At 35.6% G+C, this 21,635-nt stretch overlaps 1 protein-coding gene across 1 annotated transcript; it reads left to right on the top strand.

Annotated features, from left to right (window-relative positions):
* The first annotated feature begins 2,662 nt into the window (after window positions 1-2,662).
* Window positions 2,663-21,028, top strand: F2R (coagulation factor II thrombin receptor). Its single transcript, XM_012541090.3, has 2 exons — window positions 2,663-3,457; window positions 16,918-21,028. The coding sequence occupies exons 1-2, from the start codon at window positions 3,370-3,372 to the stop codon at window positions 18,108-18,110; spliced, it is 1,281 nt and encodes a 426-aa protein (XP_012396544.1). The 5' UTR covers window positions 2,663-3,369; the 3' UTR covers window positions 18,111-21,028.
* The last annotated feature ends 607 nt before the right edge of the window (window positions 21,029-21,635 follow it).

Raw genomic sequence — 21,635 nt, 5'->3', positions numbered from 1 at the left:
AACACAAGATCTAGAAATAGCCAGTAGTCAATCCAGTGTGACTGAATCGTAGACTATGTGAAGAAGTAGATTTTCAAACAAGACTGAGGAAGTGAGCTGCAGTAAAATTTTGAAGTTCCTTGAGTTCCAGGCTTAACAGTTTGTATCTCATCTAGTAAACAACAGGAAATCAATGAAGACTTTTGAGGGGTGGGATGACATCATCAGGCTTGTACTTTAAAGCCTTACTTTGTTAGCCGTTCAAAGACCAGCTCACAGAGGGAAGTAGAGAGATCAGAGTCAGGAGGACTGGATAGAAATTATGATGCTAATCAGGTAATAGGAGTTTGATCTGCTGTGACAATGAAAGGGGAAGAGAATAAATGAAATAAATATTTTTTGTGACATAATCAATAGGAATTTCCCTTTGGTTGGCAATAAGAGAAGTGGAAGCTTAAAAAAAAAAAAAAAAAAGAATGACAGTTTTCCAGCCTAAGTAACTAGGGAAATGCTGGTGTTGTCAATAGAAACTGGGATGGTAGGAGATATAAGGAAGATGATTTCGGTTTGAACATGTAGAATCTGAAAGAATTAGAGAGGTTTCTATGTGGATGTGTCCAATATCTCACTAGAGATAGAGAACTAGAATCAGCTTTAGATCAGGGCTAAAAATGAAAATTTTGATGTGTTCTGCATAGAAATGGTCAATGAAATCATTCAATTGCCAGGGGAGAGTGTTGAGAGAGGAGAGAAGGGAGACAATGACAGAGTCTTGAGATATAACATTTAGCAAGAACAAAATCCTTAATTGAAGGAGTGTTAAGAGAACTCTCTGGGAAGAACCAAAAGAGTAATTACTAAAAAATAATGCCATAAAATTCTATGGAAGGAGAAAAATCAAGGCAGTAATCAACTTTGTCAAGAAAGATGAAAACTAAAAGAAAAAATGCCATTGTTATTGGCAATTAGGATATCTTTTGAGACCTTAGAAAGAATAGTTTTAGTTGAGTGATGGACAGAGGCCAGTTTTCCAGAATAAGTGTTCAGAAAGGAGATGACAAGTTTACCACTTTTAGAAATGGATGGTGAACAAGAAAATGATAATGTGAGGAGACAACAAGGATAAGGGCAGGGTTTTCCAATGGCCTTTTTTTGTTCTGTAAAACTCTGTACCATCCCTCCCAAATTGTACTAGAATAGACACTCTCTGAGCATGCTTATGAAACAAGGGATAGGGACTAGAAAAGAAGTTTGAGAAGAGAAAACTTTGGGGAATATAGAATAGGTATATTCAAAGGACTATTGCTTAACCCCAGAGTCAAAAACTGGAACTAATGGCTAGAAATTGCAATGGGTCAGATTTAGGTTCCAATGTTAAGAAAAACTTACTGAGAATTAGCTACCCAAAAGAGGAATTGGCAGCTTTAGGAAGATTATTATAAAGAAGCACTTTGTAGACTTTAGAATGCTACATGTGAGTCATTTTTCATTTAAGTTCCATTAAAAATAGAGAGAATAATAACTTCCTTGGATCTTCATAATCTGAAGTGCATTAATAAAAATATACTAATATTGGGGAGAAAGCTGATATCAATGAATCAGGAAACATTAATTGCCTACTGAAGAGTCCCACACCACAGAAAAATTACTGAACTCAACAATGAAATGTGCTATATGATGTTCCCAGTCATACTTTCTTCCCATTTCCCCAACATACTGTATAGACTCCTTTCTATTCCTCAGTTTCAGTTCTAAGACATTTCCCTGGGTGTATCTCGTGCCTGAAATTCTCTTCCTCTTCCTCTGCAACTCCTAGCTTTCCTGGACTCTAATCTCAGCTAATAAAAGTCTTGCTTTCTTCTGGGCTTCTTACTCAGTTTTAAATTCCAGTGCCTTACCTCAGCGATTCATCAGCTACACTTTCTATGGAAAATATATAAAGCCAGAGATGAGGTAATAATATTACTGCAGGAGCACTGATCTTTGCATCAGAAAGGGGTTAAAAGGGTTAAAGCCCCACTCTTGCCACTTGGTAGCTATGTAATTTGAGCAATTCACTCTGGTGTCTCATTTTTCTTATCTGTAAAATGAGTCAGTTGGACTAGAAGATCTGGAAGTGTCCTTCCGGGTTTCACATTTTGTGATCTCCAGAAGGTAGAAAAAGGAGGAGAAGGAAAATGTGATGGTTAGAGCCTGTTGTTTGATGGGCAGTGTTTGGTTGTCTCTTGGAGCAAAAAGCACTGCCCTTGTAAATAAGCAAGAAAATCCCTTAGCACATGATTTACCCAACTTCATGAAATGGTCAACATGTTTCCCATTAAGTAAAATGGGCAATTTCACTAACTGCCTAAACTATTTACAAAGGGCTCCTTTTAATCCAAACCTTTTCCTTACTCTAAAGTATATTGTTTTTCTGCCTTATCTTTTTGGTTTAAAAAAAATTAAAACTTTACCAACTGAGTCTTGCTTCTTTTGCCCCTACAATTTGTCACTAAGGATCATGGGTGGATGTCATGGACCTCGTGTCCAGAAATACATGTTTTAAAATGTTTTTTTTTTTTTTTTTACTTCGTTGCCTTACCAAGCAGAGCCTCAGGATCACTAGGTACATAGAAGCTGGGCCCCTGAAAACAAAGTTCCAAGCAGAGGGCGGGACAGAAAGGTCCTGTGGATTTTTCCTGACCACTGCAGCTGGCTGAATCCTGGAGTCTGGGGCAGAGGGCCTCCTAGGGGCAGGAAGGAGGAGGGCCGATAGGAGATTTGACCTTCCAACTGCGGGGCTCGGACCACCAGCAGCAGCAGCAGCAAATGGGGGGCGGGAAAGGGGAACAGAGAGGGGCAGCAAGGACGTAGATTCCTTTCGCATCAGAGCCTGTAGAAACCGCCCAGGGGGAGCCAGTGGGCAGTGAAGGAAGGAAATGAAAATAACGGAGGAGTGTGCAGCAGCCTGGGGTCTCCCGGGACTATGAAAGCCAGACGGCTCCCCGCGTGGTCCCACCACCACCGATCCACGCAGCACCACTGAGGCCAGAGAGCAGCGCTGCTCGATCACCCTCTCCCCAGGGTCCGCCCAAGCTGCGTGGGGGTGGGGGGTGCGTCCTAGAGACAGACCCTCGAGTCTGATCCACAGACCAACATCCTGTCAGAGCACCACAGGGGAAGCGGGAGCTGACACAAAGCAGGCCCGAGGGGTTTGTTAGGCTAAGAAGCCCCCTGAGCTCCTGCCCTCTCCCAGCCTTCCTTCTGAGACTGACCCAGAGTGGATCACCGAGTCTTCCTCCTCTCCTTCCTGAGCTACCAGGAAAGAAAGAGGGTCGCACCACCGGCGGACAAAGCAGCGGCGGCAGCAGCGAGGGAGAGGGGCAGGAGAGGGGGGTTCCGCTGTGGACAATGGGGCTGCGTCTCCTCCTGCTCGCCTGCTTGGGATTCAGCTTATTTCACTCCCTGTTGTGCGCCCGAACCCCACCGCATCCTCTAGGTAAGAGCACCCCAAGTCTAGTCTTCCCTCTTGCATATCAGACTTCAGTGGGCAGGAATGGACGGTCAAAGGGGTAGGAGGAACCCAGGATGGAGGAGGGCAATTCACACCTGGACTTTAATAAAGGGGCAAGACTGGACTCGCGCTGTGCCTGCTCAAGTCCCCTGAACCCCGCCCTTCGCCCAAAAAGTTTCAGGGAGAACTCTGCATCTGCTCTGAGATTTGCTGTGGGCCCCGGGGGTGATGAATGAGCAGGTGTCCTTTGTATTCGGGAGAGAAGCAGATGGTATTGGAGCTGATGTGGAATTTGGGGCACAGATCCCGGTTTCCTGGGGTGGGTTAAGATGGCACCTCTCCCTTGTACATTGCTTTGGCATTATGCCTTTAGTCCCCAAATTACACTTAAGGAGTGTCGCAAGCTGCTTTACAATTCTGATATTTAGGTTTTAAGGTTACCAAATCTCTTTGTATGTATGTATGATGTATGTATGTATGTATGATGTATCTCAGTTTCACAATAAGGCCAGGGAAGAGTTATTTTACAATTAAGGAAACTGAGGCTCAGAGTAGTTAAATAATTTGCCCATGTACACACAGCTAAGTGTGACCTAGGTAGAATTTGAATTTTGTTCTTTCTGACTCCCAAATCCAGCACTCAATCATCTAAGACTGAGCTGCCTACCAAATGAGCTCATTAGTCTGAATTAAGTCTTCTGACTAGTTTTGTTGTTGTTTAAAGCTTTCCCTTATGAGGTAAAGACAGAAAACTTGTCTTAAACACAATTAGGTTGCGAATTTGTCCCTTGATCCTCCAAAAACCTGGCATTGGACATTGAACTATGCAATAGACTTTATATATTAAGACAAAAATGAGACAGTCATTGCTCGAAAGGAATGTCAAGCACAGAGTTTGTTTCTATTCTAATCATTAGAAATGGCTTTCCTTAAACAGGAGAGAAATATTTATTCTACAAAATTGGCTTCTCTCATACTCCCCCATCAATAGTCTCAGAATTTCTTCACCATTTCCTGTAGGCAGTTGTTTTACTTCCTTCACTTGTTTTACCTGAGAATAGTTCTCTCATCCACAAATTGTTTTCAGGCAGTTGGCTACTTTGCCAGGTGGGGCACTTGGAGCCAGTTCTTAATCTTTTCACTTTTATAAATGTTTTTTCGGCTTTAGAGGTTGTCCCTAGGAATGTAATTACACAATACTTTAAGTTCATAATACTTTAGATTGAAACTATGAAATAAAATTGCTATTTTTTTTTCCATTCAGAGAGAATGCTTACAGGATCAAAAGACAGTAAGAATTGTTCACGATAATATAGACATATAGAAGTTAAAATGTAACAGAGGAAGTTTTTCCTCTATATGATTTGTTTGAAGAGAAATTTATAGTAAAGTTAATTATATCATCCAGGGGCCTAATATTTTCACACCTAAGACTTAAAAAAGAAATCCTCCCTCACACACAAACCACACTGCCATAAAACAGTATAAAGTAATTTTGTGTTTAGCATATTAAAGGTTGTTTATGTGTGCCTGGTCTTGTAAGCTCCCTATCACCTGGCTACATACATTATTAAGAATCACAGCATGGGTGGCTATAGACAAACATTAAAGACATATTGAACAGAACAATTGAACAGAATTATCTAAAAGATACCAAAAGTTGCATCCTAATTTTTTTAAATAATTGTGATAGATGGCAACTCCCAGACTATTCTAAAATTTATAGAATAGGTTTATTAAACAAAGTGCAAGCTCTAAAAAGAAAATGAGGATTATAGAAATCAGCATGAATTCATCAAGACCAAATCATACCAAACCAATTTCCCTTTTTTGATAGGATTATCAAACTGTGTTGAACAGGACAATATCACTGAATACTATATTTTGATTTCAGCAAGTCATTTGACACAGAATTTAATATTATCCTTATGAGGAAGATTGTATGGTAACATAAGTAAATAAACTTATAGCCACTGAAACTTCCATACTGAAAGAATGTTTATTAATGGAATATTAACTTGATAGGCTGTGAATAGCTGACCATTGGATTTTGTCTTAGCTTGCCACTTTAACTGGTGACTTGAGTGAAAATATAGAAGGCATGCTACTGAATTTAGCCAATGAAATAGAGTCTGAAGAGATAGAGTGCTAATATTTTGATTGGTAGAATCAAGAATTCTTTTTGATAGGCTAGAAGTAAGGACTGAAAAGAATAAAATGAAAGCTTAATATGATTTCATGCAAAGCTTGACATTCAAGTTAAAAACATCAATTTCACAATAATAGGATGATGGACAACTGGTCAACAGAAATTCAAGTGAAGAAGATAGGGAATTACTTTAATAAAAAAGCTTAATATAAAGTAAAAATGTGACCCCAAATGTTAAAGCAACCTTTTGATTGAAGAACATGGCAGATGACAAATAGTAGAATGATATTTGTCTCAAAAGAGAAAGAATTCATAGAGGTGTCAAGATGATTGCTGAATTAAAGTGTTAAGACAGAAAAAGAGCTGAGTACATTTTGCTAGCTTCCAGAAACTAGAACAAAAACTACTTCCTATAATTTATAGGGAGGCATTTTTTCACCCAATGCAATTGGGTGTAACGATTAGAGTTGTAGTTCATAACCCTGAGGATAGAATCTCATTAAGAGGAAATGTCAAATTTGTATGTATGACTTTGATCAGTTATGTTGTTGGGGGAAGAAAGGGAATTCATAAAATTGGGTGAAAAGCTGAGGTAGATGATATTTAGTTGTTTTTCAGTCATGTCTGCCTCTTTGTGACCCCATTTGGAATTTTCATAGACAAAGATTGATTTTCCATTTCCTTCTCCATCATTTTATAGATGAGAAAACGGAGGCAAAAAGGGTGAAGTGATTTGCTCAGGATAATACAACTAGGAAATATCTGAGGTCAGATTTGAACTCGGGAAAATGTGTCCTCCTGACTTCAGATCTGGTATTCTATCCACTGTACCACATAGCTACCCAAGATGATATTTGACATCTGATCTTCAAATTCTAAAGTTTTGGTTTGATAGTTTGATTACAAATCTTACTTTTTACAACAGAATTCTGATCAAGAAAATGCTAATTGTTTGGGACTACCGAAAATCAACAAATAAACATTTATGAAGCACCTATTCCTTTTGTCTAATAAATGAAATCTTAAGTTTCTCCATATGCATTCAGTGACCTTCATTATCTGAATTCGTTTACCTTTCTAGCCTCATCTCATTCTATTCCCTTTATCTTACATTATTCTATAAAGGTACTGTTTTCTATTTCCTACATGCTTTTACCCACGTTAATGTCTACATTTCAAATGGCCTCACCATCCACCTTTTAAATTTAACTTACCTTTCAAGGCCTACCTGACATGCCAGCTTATCAATGAAATCTTCCCTAACAGTGCTCACTGTCTTCCTTAGCTCCCCATACCTTTTGAGATGCTCTTCCCCTCCTAAGTTCTTACAGAAAGCCTTGTTTGTAGTTCTGTAGAATTTATAATATCCCATATTTATTATATCTATTTTTACATTTATCGTTTCCCTGTGCTTGTGATCTTATTTTTTTAATCTCTCCTACAACTTAGCTGAAAGTCCTAGAGATAGATGATATTTAATAAATGTTTATTGAATTAAATTACTGTGACTACATATAGCATAAAAGATAGAGTTCTGGGCCTGGAGTCAATGAGATTGTTTTTCCTGAGTTCAAATCTGTCCTCAGACACTTACAAGCTGTGTGACCCTGGGCAAGACACTTAACCCTGTTTGCCTCAGTTTCTTCATCTGTAAAATGAGCTGGAGAAAGAAATGACAAAGTTCTCCAGTATATTTACCAAGAAAATCCCATGGACAGTATTGATATGCTATGCATAGTTCATGAAATCACCAAGAGTTGGACATGACTGAACAACAGAAACTACTGATTCTAAGAGGTTGAGGTGAGAAGAGAGTGACTGTCAGATATGGGGGTCAGTCTGTGCAAAAGGATGAATTATGTACAAGGAACAGCAAGAAGCCATTTTTACTGTATTGTAGTGTACATGAAGAGGAGCAATAGAGAATAAATGCAGAAAGGTTATCTTTTACCTCTCTGCTGATGAAAAGTAGATAAATCCTAGTCTGAATTCCTAAACCTTGATGAAGAAGCAGAGTCAAGAGCAGTGCATTTTTAGACAAGAGAGTTATGTCCATCCCCTTAATCACCCCTCTATACAATGGACCCCAATAAATTTAAACTTTTAGAAATCCGTCAGATATGAAAATGTTTAGGACTCTGCCTGTGCTCAGTTAGTTTTGATCTGTCAACAATATTACAAAGTTAGCATTTTCTATTTGTTCCTTCCATTTTTATTTTGCCTTTTCCCCCTCTTTCTTCCTAAACTATTTTCATTAATGGACAAAGATAGCAAAACATACACTTACCTAAGTGGTGCAGTTTTCCTAGGAATATCAAAATCTTCCTCTGTCCTAAAATAACCCTCCCTTCCCCCATTTGTCTTGTCTTTTACTTGAATACTCAAAGGAGCCATGATTTTGTTAGTGAAGTGCAGATTGTAGTCATCCTTTTTCTTAATACAATGGCTTCCAACCCGTGGACAGCCATTGCAAGGACATATGTCCACTCATTAGATATGTATAACTATTTTTCAAAAATAGATTATAATTAGTGAAATATTAATTCATCCAAGAGTCAAGTCAACAAATATTTATTAAGTGCTTACTGTGTCAGACAGTATGCTAAGTGTTGGGGAAACAAATAGAAGTAAAAAAACAAAGTTCTTGTCAGGAAATTTGCATTCTAATGGGGGAAGACAACACATTAAAAATGCTAGAAATTGGAGAAGGATACTTTTAAAAATTACTGAATTCATAGTAACTTTTTTGTCAATATATATTTTCTCAAGCAACAGAGACTAATAGTACAATTTCTATTCAAAGAAAGTCTCCATTTTCAAAAAAAAAAAAGTTGATATATTAGTTATTGAAGCTTAAGGAAAAAAAATCAAGTGATGACCAGTCCTCTTCAAAGCCATTTCATTTGGTCCTTGGACAACAAAAATGGATCTGTATTTGAAGCCTTTCCAGTTTGGTAGGACCTGGCAAGGTTTATGTTCTCTTGGACCCTAGAATGACTTCCTTAACATGATGAGGAAATGGAATAGGACCATTTAGTGGAAGAGCCTTGCCATTTCTGAAATTCATTCAGTATCATTTCCTGGATATCTGAAATCATCTCAAAAAGACCACTTTTAAAATGTGAGTTCAAATTCCTTTTGTATTTTAAAAAAATGTATAGCTTAGACTATAGGAATTATGGTAATAACTTATAAATAACATTTGAAAATATGTCTAATATAATTTCTGACAAGCATAAGGTACAATTATATAAAATATTTTCTCATATCAGATTCTATGACAAATGAAAAATGGCCATCATAGGTAAGAAGATAAACTGTGTCTTCTGGGATATAGAATGGAAGAATATATTAATTGTAAGAAGAATGTATACTTTGTATTCAAAGACTGTTTTAAAATATTTCAAATTAGATTTTAGTTTTTATAATCAATATTTTTCTTTCCTTTTCAACTTCCATTTAAAAAATAAATACAAAACCCTTAAAAATATGTATTGTCAGGCAAAAACAAATTTACCATATCCAAAAAATTTTGACTCATTCTGCACCCTGACTCTATCACCTCTCTTTCAGGCTATAGGTAACATATTTCATTATTTGTCCACTAGAATCATAGTTGATCATTGCATGGACCAGAGTTTTCAAGATTTTTCCCAGTTGTTTGATGTTGTGTGAATTCTCTTGGGAATTTTTCTACTTTTGCTCAATTTACTTTCCATTATATTACAAGTCATCTGAAGTTTCATTGGAATTGTCCATTTTATCATTTCTTATGGCACAATAAATATTCCAGTATATTCATATATCATTATTTGTTCAACCATCCCCCAATGGATGGGCACTATCTTTTGGTTTTTCAGTTCTTTGTTGCTATAATAAGCATTAGTATAAAAACTTTTTTTTATATATTGGTCATTTTCTTCTTTCTTTGACATCTTTGGGGATATAGGCTTAGTAAAATATTATTGGATTAAAGGGTAAATAGTTTACTAACTTTTTAGACATAGGTTCAAATTGCTTTCCATAATAACCATACCCATTCATAGCTCCACTAACTTTAATACTAAGTTCTATTAGTATTAAGCCTATTTTCCCACAGCCACTCACTTTCATTTGACACTCTTTTTTTTTTTCTTTTGGTCAACTTTGTCAGCCTTCTTTCACCTATGTGTGAGATATTTAGTTGCTTTAATTTGTATTTCACTAATTATTAGTGATTTGGAACATTTTGCATATGGCATATAGCACTCTGGAGGGAGATTGAGTGATGTGTTTTAGTTTTAGTCTTCTGAACCTCTTGTTTATAATTGTGTTGCTTAGAATCCTAAAATCTCTCAAAGTTTTTTCTCCATAATGTTCTGATTGTATTAATTTGTCTAGTTCCGCTCACTTTACTCATTATAAGTCCATGGAGTTCTAATTTCTTCTACAACTGTCCATTTTGTCATTTTTTATGCTGCAATAATATTCAATTACATTCATGTATCATAATTTGTTTAGCCACTTCCCAATAGGACCTGGACATTTCCTTATTTTCCATTTTTGGACCAAAAAAAACCCTGCTATAAATATTTTTGTGCATCTGTGTCCTTTCCTTCTTTCTTTGATCTTTGAGAGATAGGCATAGCAATGATATTGTCTTTTATTTTTTCATCTTTTTTCTTCCTTTTCTAAAGTTGGGTAAAAGTTTTAATTATAGAAAAATGTGAAGCAAAAATTAACTAGTTCTCCTTCATTGAAAAGTGACTAGAAACTAAAGTTTCTGCTTGGATATTTGTCCCTAGAGAATAATTCCAAACAGAATCATATTGTACCAGAATTGAGAATGATGTAATGAAGTCAATGAATCATAAATTTAAAAATGGGACCTCAAAAGATTGTCCTGCCCACCCTTCTGCTTGTAGGCAAGATACTATCTATATTAGAAAAATTGTTGCCTTCTCCACTATTAAAAAAAACAACAAAAAACCCTAGAGAAACAGATTTCATAATCTCTCACAGAAGATATCAAGCAATACCTTGATTCAGTAAACACCTATAGCCTTTCAGAGGTAACTCTGCTGATGAGGTTCTAGTCAGAATTTTAAGAACTTGTTTTAGAATCTATTAAGGAATAGCTTGACAACAAAAGAGTTTATGGAGCCTTGTATAAGCTTGTATAGACATGTTCTCTCCTGGCTGTCAGTAGACACTAAAAATATGGCTCCTGATTTTTATAGGGCTTGGCTATAAGGGAAGGCAACACCTTAGGCAAGTATTTAATCAAAGGATTTTGAATTCTTCCTGGAAACTAGAGAATGACTTAGTGTAATAGCAAATTGTTTTAATAGTATTATGTTTGTGTTGTACATATTCCAATTTCAATGAAACCTGGCCCAAGGAAGATGTTTTTAAGAATAAATTCTTGCAAAAGATGTTATTGAAAATAAAATGTTTGTGCATGCTAATGACAGAATAGTAAATATAGAATAACATTTTATGACAGAACCCTTTCTTTCCAAGATTTGTTGGTGGTTTATAGGAGGCTTAATTATGGTTATTTTGCAGTTTTGAAATTGCTTTGTTCTTAAACAGTGTACTGATTATTATATATGAATATATAGTATATGGGTGCATGGTCTCACATGCACTTTCTATTCTTTCTCTTTCAAAAACTGGCCAACCTCTCAGGCCTAATAGGAAGACAAATTATATGTCTTGTGTCTTATACTTTAGTGACCACTCAAGTCAGACATTTTTATTTTATTATGTCATCATGGAATGCAAGCTTTGGTTTTCATTCACCCTTCTCTTTCAACATAGAGATTCACAATACTAAGTAACCTTAGACCTTTGGCTGACAGAATGTAATACTAATCCTCATGAACTATAAACGTGACCAGAGTAAAAAAAGGAAGTAGATAAGGTATAAGACAAAATGGAGTGAATAACTTTTTTTTTTAAGGCATGGAAGTTTAATTTTAATTTTATTCCTAAGAAACTTAAAGTTAACTCACCCTTTTCAACTTATAGGGGCATGTTTAATAAATACTTAATAAATCAATGTATAAATAAAATCAAATTAATAAATACTTTCTGACTTTCTCTGGCAGTAAGATAAACCTCTTAGCTTCCTGAAAAATTATTAAAAATAAATTATTAAGAAAAATTAAAAGAGAAACATTCAATTTGAATGAATGGATGAAAAAGCATTTATTGAGTGTTTACTTTGTGCCAGACACTTTGCTAAACACCGGGGATAAAAATACAAAAAATAAAGATAGTTAGTTCCTGCCCTCAAAAAGCTTACAATCTAATGAAGAAGAGGAATAAAACATCTAAGAGAATAGTGGTTAAGATTGTGGTTTGCAAAGTTACAAGGATGAATAGCAGAGCCATAGGGGAGTAGATTGCTTCTTCCCAGGAGCAGTGACAAGGTTGATTTAATCCAGGTGTCAGAGGTGTAAAGGAGAGAAATTAAAGGGGCATGGTAGTTGTCAAGGAGAAATATAGGGATTGTAGTGTGTATCGGGGGCTCAGACCTAGATATGATGGGTGCTTAGAGCAATTGCCAGCCAGGAGAGTGGGGTCCCAAGGAGAGAGTACAGTAATAAAATATTAAATCCTTTAAGGTTGGGTCTCTAATTTGGTCAGCATGGTGACTAAAGAATAGATATCAGGGCCATAAAGTGAAGATATAACTTCACCTGATAATGTGCAAAATATTGAGTCAACAGTATGAAAAGAGGTAAAAAGTGAAAGATGAGTAATGTCATGTCTCTTACAGCATTCCCAATACATGTAACAAATTAGAGGGACAGTTTTCTTTCCACCCAGACAAACTTATTACAGACTAATCCCACTCATTTCTGAACAGTTACTTAGACGTAAGGATAAAATAAATTAAATGTATTTATTTTAAATTTATAAATATAAGTTAAATAAGTAAAATAAATATAATCTAATCCAATTTAACCTTCTTAGCCTAGTCAATCAGAGTTGTATCTTACCTATCATATTGTCTCTATATAGAAGACTTCTAAATCTATATAAACAACCCTGGTTGTTTCTCCTGAGCTCCAACTGGAAGTCAAATAAGCATCACAGGTTTAACATGTCCAAACCAGAACTTATTATCTCTCCTCCCCAAATAGTTTTATCCAAACTTCTTTCTTTCTGTTGAGAACAACATCATCTTTCCAGCTACCCAGGTTTACAACCTCAGAATCATTCCATATCCCTCTCCTTTCATTGCAGATCTTCAACCAGTTGCCAATTCTTGTCTATTCTATCTTGACAACATCTCTTATATCTATCTACCCTCCCACAGCCACTGCTCACGTTCTCATCATCTCTTATATGAGATGATAGCCTCTGAATTGCTTTCCCTTCTTCAAGCCTTTCTTTGCTTCACTTCAGACTATACATAGCGGCCAGAGTGACCCTGTCACTGTCCCAAGTTCCATTGGCTTTCTCTTGACTTTAGGATCAAATACAAATCTTTTATTTGACCTTTAAAACCCTTTAGGCTATAGTGTACCTTTCCAGATTTATTTCCTATTGTTGCCTTTTATCCAATGTACAGTCTAGCCTAAATGGTCTCTTGGCTCTTCCTCAAACACAGCAATGGATCTCCTGCCTCTGTATTTTGAAAGTTATAGAATATTCTCAAAGCATGAGACTATTTTGGGAGAAAAACAAAAACAATAATCACAAAAAAACTTCTGACAAAATCTCTTCTGGAGATTTCTTATAAGAAAGATTGATTTTAAAGGATAAGTACTTAATCATCTGTTTTTTTACTCTACTGTTTCCATCTGTCACTGTGTACTTTTCTATTTTCTTCCAAAGATTGTCAAACTGTTAAAGATTTACCTCCCTAATGGCAGAACTATATTAAAGGACTTTGAAGGAACTTATCTGAATAATATCAACATTAGAAATAATGTGACCACTTCATGATCCAGCAAGATGAAAAATCTTAAAATCTCTCATTTTAAATGGGTATTTTGCTATAGTATGAAGGAGTTTGTTGTTTAATCATTTTTCAGTTGTGTCTGATCCTTCATAAACCCATTTGAGGCTTTCCTGGCAAAGATACTGAGTAGTTTGACATTTCCTTCTCCTGCTTATTTTACAGAAGAGGAAACTGAGGCAAACAAGGTGAAGTGACTTATCCAACTAGAAAATAGAGGAGACTAGATTTGAATTTGGGTCTTCCTAATTTCGGGCATGGCACTCTAGCCACTGGACACCTAGATTCCCCTTGTAACATGAAGGAATTGTACAGTAAAAGATTTATTTACCATCAGTGAACCTGAGATAGTCTGTTGATCTTAACTCCAGCTTCTGTCTGTGTCAAGTATACAAAACAAATCATTGAGGAATGGTAGTTATATAATATGGTTTATGTTAATAGTTTATTTTTCTAAGGCAGTTAGAATACTATTAGAAGAATCTGTTCTATGCTGATTTTCATAGTAATCCTGCAGTTTGGTGTATTGGAATCAGAAAAACAGAGCTTGAATCCCAGCATTTCACTCAACAGGGCTTTGCAGTCTTGAGAATAATAGTTATATGGTCCTGGAAAATTTGCCTTTCCTCTCATATTCTCAGTCTTCTTGTCTGTAAAGAAAAGGGTTTGCACTTGATTAAGAGTAATTCTTAATTGGAATAAATGGAAAGAATATATAGATTAATTTTAAGGGCTATTTGACCTTGGATGAGAAAAAAAATTACAACTTCATTTTTACTAATTCCCAGCTGAAATGTTTTATTTCTTTTAGTTTGGAATATAGGCAACAACCTGTAGGCTTCATGAAACTTCCAAAAGGGTCCATGGCACCAAAAGAAATAAGGATCTCAGGAATACATGACCTCTAAGGTCCATTCTATGATCCTGCAGCCACTCATGAAAGCCAGAAGTACTGCTGGGAAAGGAGGCTTGGATGCCTTTGGGTGATCTTGGAGGAGACTGTGGTAGGCATATTACAGGGGCTGTGGTGTTGAACTCACCCCTTAGTTCAGTAAGAGGGTCATCTCATATTTTCAAAATGGACAAATAAAGCAAAATAAGGGATTTATTTAGGTAATTGAAAGGATATTAGTCTGTTATTTAGGATATCTGATTTGTACCTATGACTCTTTATAACTAGATGTAAAATTTTAGGGAGATAATAGCCTTCCTGTGTTAGGTTTTTCACCTCAAAAATTATGTAAATCAGTCATTGAGTGTTTATTGAGCTTCTGCTATGTGCTAGGTAATATGCTAAATGCCGTGCATACAAATAAGGGTAAAAGACAGTTCCTGCTCTCAAGAAGCTCACAGTCTAATGGAGGAGAACACATGCAATCAACTTTGTAGAAACAAAATATATACAGGATGAATTGCAGTTAATCAAGAGAGGGAAGACACGGACATTAAGAGGTATTAAGAAAGACTTCACTTAGAAGGTGAGATTTTTAGTTGAGCCTTGAAAGAAACCTAGGAGGTCAGAAGATAGAGATGAAGAAAGAGATAATTCCTCTAAGAAGAGGGGAAGTAAGTGAAAATGGCCAGAATCAGAAAATGGAGTGTCTGGTGTGACATAAGAAACAACAGAGACCAGTTTTGTTGGACTGAAGAATGGATAAGGGCATAAGGGTGTAAAGGTATAAGGTATAAAGAAAGTTAAAAAGGCAGGACAGAATCAGGTTATCAAGGGATTTGAATGTCAGAGGATTGTTTATTTGATACTGTGAGTAAAGGAAGCTGCTGGAGTTGATGCAATAAGGGGTTAACACGACGAATTCTGTGCTTTAGGAATAGCAATCTGAGACCTTAGTGGAAGATGGACTAGAGTGTGACAGGAAGACCAACTACCCAGCTATTGTAATAGTCCAGGGATGAGGTGAATGGATCAATGTAGTGGCTGTGTCCAACAAGAGAAGGGAGTATGTGTTGTGAAGACAGAAACAACAGGACCTGGCAACTGATTTGCTTATGGGAGGAAGAGATAAGCAAGAGTAGGAATCAGTGATTATACCTAGGTTATCATCCTTCATGACTAGGAGAGTGGTGATACCCTCAAACAAACCAGGAAAATTAAGAAGAAGGTAGAGCTTGCAGAAGAGGGGAAGATCATGAGTTCAGTTTCAGACATGTTTGAGTTTAAGAAGTCTATGGGACATCCAGTTTGAAATATCCAATAGCCAGTTGGAAATGTGAAATTGGAAGTCGGGACTAGATTAGTAGATCTGGAAATCATAAATATGAAGATGATAATTGAATCCATGAAGGCAATGAAATCAGTTTCACCTATTTGACAAGATAGTTTTGAGGACAGCAGAATCATAGAATAATGATATTATCACAGATCTTGGGCTTAATTACCATTCACCTATTTTTATAGATGAGAAACTAAGGATGAGAAAATTTTTAATGAAATCATTTGTGAAAGCCTTTGAAGGAAGGAGAAAACAATTTTAAAGAGAACTTTATAACCATAATATGGTATTGTTATCTATGTCAATAGAACTTTAGTGACCATTTAAAAGAAAGTGTTCTGTGGGCAGCCTTAGTTGTTAACTTTTTCCTTCATATTATCTGCCCTACTTTCCCAGGCCTTTACAACACAGGGCCCCAAAAGGACAGATTCTGCTGAATTGTTTCTTTCACAGAGATAATTTTAAGGGTGTGTTCACATCTGACTTTCAGGAAAAGAAACTTTTTGCTCACTTTTGTTGCGTGTGGTTTTTAGAACTAGTTCATTATCTGATGTATACTTTTGATTCATATACCACCAAATCACATTTCATTATCATACTGAAGTTATTTTTATTGTGTTATTGTTCATTCATTCAAGTTATGAACAACTCTTCATGACTCTATTTGGGGTTATTTTGGCAAAAAAAAAAATACTGGATTAGTTTGCCATTTCCTTCTCTAGCTCATTTTACAGATGAAGAAACTAAGGCATGGTTAAATGACTTGACCAGGGTTACACAACTAGTAAGTGTTTGAGGCTGGATTTTAACTCAAGGGGATGAATCTTCCTGATTCAAGGACTGGCACACTATTCACTAAATTACCTACTGCCATAGGATCATAGTACTTAACTTGGTTAAGAGCCCAAACAACCATCTGTTCAAGATCACATGGGTTGTGAGTAACAGAGCAAGGATTCCAAATCCTGAACTCTTTACATTGTACCATATTTTCTCTTTAGTAATTAAAACTTATACTCCATGAGCTATCAGAAATAAACAAAAGTGAACTTTTCATACCTTCTCCTCTAATTTCTAATATGTATCTTTTCTTCCCTCCCCTTTTTTTCAGGTTCTGAGGAAAATAATGGTACTCTGGGCCCAAGGACATTTCTATTCAAGAATATCCCTAATGATTTTGAACCATTTCTATATGAGGAGGATGATCCAGAAACCATTCCTGAAAACATATCAGTCTCCATCAATAAGACAAATCGAATGCAAAAGCAACAACCCAAACCTCTCTCTGAAGATGCTTCTGGATATCTGACTGGCCCCTGGTTGACCCTTTTTGTTCCTTCAGTTTATTCTGTGGTATTTGTGATAAGTCTGCCTTTAAATATCATTGCAATCATTGTGTTCCTTGTGAAAATGAAGATCAAGAAACCCGCTGTAGTATACATGCTACATCTGGCTACTGCAGACATTCTGTTTGCGAGTGTGCTGCCCTTTAAAATAGCTTACTACTTTTCTGGAAGTGACTGGGCATTTGGGTCTGGAATGTGTCGCTTTGTCACTGCTGCTTTCTACTGTAACATGTATGCTTCAATAATGCTGATGACAGCCATAAGTGTGGACCGTTTCCTGGCTGTGGTCTATCCAATCGAATCTCTTTCCTGGCGCACATTGGGGCGGGCTTCATTCATTTGTCTGGCCATATGGAGTATTGCCATTGGTGGTATTGTACCCCTTGTTATCAAAGAACAAACCAAAGAGATCCCTGGGCTAAATATAACCACCTGCCATGATGTCTTAAACCAAGATCTACTTGAAGGGTATTTTGTTCATTATTTCCTAGCTTTCTCTTCAGTTTTCTTTTGTGTACCATTGGTCATTTCCACAATCTGTTACGTGTCCATTATCCGGTGTCTTAGCTCTTCTTCTATTGCCAATCAGAGCAAAAAGACTCGAGCCTTACTCTTGTCTGCAGCTGTGTTCTGTATCTTCATCATTTGCTTTGGACCCACAAATGTCTTTCTGATCATCCATTATTCATCACTTATTTATAGCAGTACAACCGAGAAAATTTACTTTATCTACCTTCTCTGTGTATGTGTCAGCAGCATAAGTTGTTGCATTGATCCCTTGATTTATTATTATGCTTCTTCTGATTGCCAGAGATATCTCCAAAGTCTCTTATGCTGTACAGAAAGTTCTGATCCAAGCAGTTTCAACAGCAGTGGTCAATTGATGACTAGAGCTAGTAAAATGGATACTTGTTCTACTAACATGAGCAACAGCATATACAAAAAATTATTAACTTAGCAAGTGATTAATTTTACAGTTGTATTTTAAAAATAATCAGCTAATAGGTTTGAGATTCTATTTAGTACCTGTCAAAAAGTATTAATCTCACTAGCTAAAAGATAATTTATGATGCATCCTTCTTAACTACAGACATTGAGCATAGATGTTTGATAACAGCAATTTTCTACAGATAACAAAAGTATTAATGATAGTGTTATTGAAGGAGTGCATTTGTGAACATTATTATGAAGTTGAATGTTACAAAGAGGCTAACTATGACACATTTGAAATACGTTGTATGATAGGCACCTTGAAAATTGTTTCCCCTCTTTTTTTTTTTTTTTTTGATTTGGACCAAATGACAGCTGAGGTCCCTTTTAGCTATGTGATCATATTATGGAAAAATATCTTCTATGACTGAAAAGTATGTATGTAAGCTGGTTTTTATTAGTCTTTTTGGATAAGGTAATCTTGACCAACTCATACTGGCTAACTAGCAAATCAGCCATTTCTTTAATTGCAGCAACTTTAGAGGGATGACAGACTTGTGAAGTTTTCATGGATGAGCATAATTTGAGAATCTTTTTGATTAAAGCTTTTCAAATGATGGTAGACAACCTTTGAATCATTATGGGACTAATAGGTGGTTAAAGTATAATAACAGAATCTGGACCTTAAATTTTTAAGAGAAAATTTAAATGTGAAATCTTGAAATGATGAAAAGACTACCTTTTTAGCAGTCCTAAAAACTGCTTTTTTTTGTCATCAACAGATCAAAAACTGTGTTTGTAAGCAAAGCTGATAGCAGAATAAGGAAGTCACACATAGATCCAGGATGAAATCATGTTATAGTGTTCATGGGGCAGTTAAGAAGTGTTTGTACAATTATGAATTTAAAATTGTAAATTTGCACTTAGAAGTAGGCTGTTGTAATGAATAAAGGGTCGGTCTTGGACCAAATAGTAAGTCTAGAGGTTGAGTCCTGTCTTTAATATATTCTAACTGGATGACTTTGGAGTAAGTTATTTAATTTTTCAGTTCCCCTGAATCTCTCTGGATTCTATATCACTCATCTGAACCCCCCCCCCTCAAAAAAAAAATTTGCACTGGGTTTATAAGGAGTGATTAAATGTTTCTGAGAATGGTCCTTATCACCTCAGATCAGCATTGTAATAGAAAACTGGAGGTAGTGAACAAAGTTTCTGAGGTTTGTCAGATACGGAAGATCAGGAACCCTCATGGTATAAGATGCCAGATACAGCAGCCATCACCACTGAAACAACAGGCAGGACTTTTATTACTCTGTAATCCATCTGATTTATTAGGACCAGATGTGTAAACAAGAATACAGGGTACTAGAAGACTTCTTTCTGAATGATGTATCTCCATTTGCAGACCATATGCCCTAGGAGCATGAAAAGGACAGCTCCTTTACAATGCTTATCACATAAGTTTCATTTTCCTACGACATGTTATCACATTTAGAAATGTATTTAGCAAGATGTGACTCACATATGGTTTTGTAAGATGTATGTAAAGGCAGTCTTGGAAAACATCTTGACAATTTGTGTTATTTCTGATGGTGTTAAGATGAAAAGAGAGTAAAACCCACAGATATATACTTTTGAAAATAGCTCCTTCAACCTGAATTAATTTGGACACTATCTACTTGTGAATGTTTTATTGAAAGAATTATCTTAAATCGGCTCCTTCTGAATAATAAGTTGAGAACCTTGGAATGGTTACATAAGAAAAGTTCATGGAATTTAATGTCTATGAAATTGGAGTATTTCTTTGTGCTTTCCATCTATTAATTCTGTATATAATGTTTTCTTTTCCACTTATATCTTTATGATACTTATGATGATACTTATTATGATACTTATGAACTCCTACTTTTGATATCACTGATGTGGTTTTTCTTTTAAAAAAAACCATTTGGATAACCTAAGCAGATAGTGATTTTTAAAGAATTTCATAAAAACAATTTTTTTAAAAAATCACTATAATCATTATAAAGTACAGAATATGTTCAATTGTTTAGATCTTGCTAATTTGGAAACCAAGTTGAAATTTATCTTATATCTGTGAGGGGGAGGGGGAATAGGATCTAATAATCAAATAAACTCTCTCATCAAGGCTAGCAGGGGAATTTTGACCTCTTTAAAAGAACAAACTATGTCAAATACTTCATAAGTAACCATTAATATATTAATAAAAGAATTACAATAAAAGCAAAGACTTACTACTGAGGGAATTGATATGTTTGAAACAAATCTTTCAGATAAAATCATTTAAGCAGGGATGAAGTTAAGTAATATCTCAGACCCACATTTTAAAATAGCAAAGCTATGTATTTTTATATTCTTACAATATTTTGGTGCCAAGTTCGAGTGACTTTACTCCAAGCTCTTCCAAATTAATGAAGTTTTACTGTATGTATCATGTTCTATTCATTCTATAAATAATATTAAGCTGACCTGGATTAACAAAAGTATTTGTGTATTATCTGTGTTTGGAATGTAATGTGTCACTGTGTTCTTTTTTATTGTTTGGAATTTCATTTAACTTACACTAATAAACTTGTAAAATGTGTTTGGGATCTATTTGGAAGAAATTACAATCTAGCTAAATTTATAGTGAGTTTTTCCCCCTTCTTTTGAATTATCATTAGAAATTATATTTAAAAAACTGATGTTAAGAATGAAACCCAAGAGTTAAAATCTGGCCTATTAAGAAAAAGAAGAAAGAACACAATGACTAGAATCAGAAAAAAAAAATGTTGAAATTTCAAGTTGGTACAAATATTTATTTCATATGTACTGAGAGAAAAAAAGGGATTAACTTTTTGCTAATCTGAATAGCTGTGTATGTGAAATAAATAATTAGATCCTTTAAAATAAATGACCATTTGAAATAAATGATTAAATGAACAAAGAGCAAAGTCTTTGGGCATATTAAAGTGTTTCTTTAAAGAGTCTTGATTTTTGAGAACATGGAGAGTGTTGGCAGCCTCTGACTATTGAAGAATAATGGGAAATTAAGATATCATATTTGAAATTACAGGTCAGTGAAAAATTTAACTCTATTTACAGAAAATTTCACACATTGGTGCAAGCACATAACTATTGAATATAAAAAGGCATATTTCTAATCACACAGCCCAAAGTTTCAGGTCAAAACCACCAGAAAAAAAAAAATCTGACAAAGGCTTCCTTTCTTGGTTTGCATATCAATTTCTTAGCTGAATACAGTGATTGTTTTTAAAAGAAAACTTTTTGGGACAACTAGATGGTGCAGTGGATAGAGCCCTGAAGTCAGGACAACCTGAGTTCAAATCTGGTCTCATTCACTTAACTCTTCCTAGTTGTGTGATCCTGGGCAAGTCACTTAGCTCCAATTGCCTTGGGGGAAAAAACCCAAAACTTTTTCTGGTTTTTTTTTTTTTTTCAAATGCACATTTTCATTGGTCACTTGATCATAGTCTAATAGGATCCATATCATGGAGTACACATTGGAAGTTATCCTTCCTGTCCTGGTCAA

This window comes from Sarcophilus harrisii, chromosome 1 (genome assembly GCF_902635505.1).
Source record: "Sarcophilus harrisii chromosome 1, mSarHar1.11, whole genome shotgun sequence".
Taxonomy (NCBI): domain Eukaryota; kingdom Metazoa; phylum Chordata; class Mammalia; order Dasyuromorphia; family Dasyuridae; genus Sarcophilus; species Sarcophilus harrisii.
The sequence above is the reverse complement of the archived record's forward strand: the minus strand, read 5'-3'. Positions and strand labels throughout refer to the sequence as shown.

Coding starts and splice junctions, on each gene's coding strand:
- F2R (XM_012541090.3), top strand. CDS start 3,370: ATGGGGCTGCGTCTCCTCCTGCTCGCCTGCTTGGGATTCAGCTTATTT. Junction 3,458..16,917: donor AACCCCACCGCATCCTCTAG/GTAAGAGCACCC, acceptor CCTTTTTTTCAG/GTTCTGAGGAAAATAATGGT.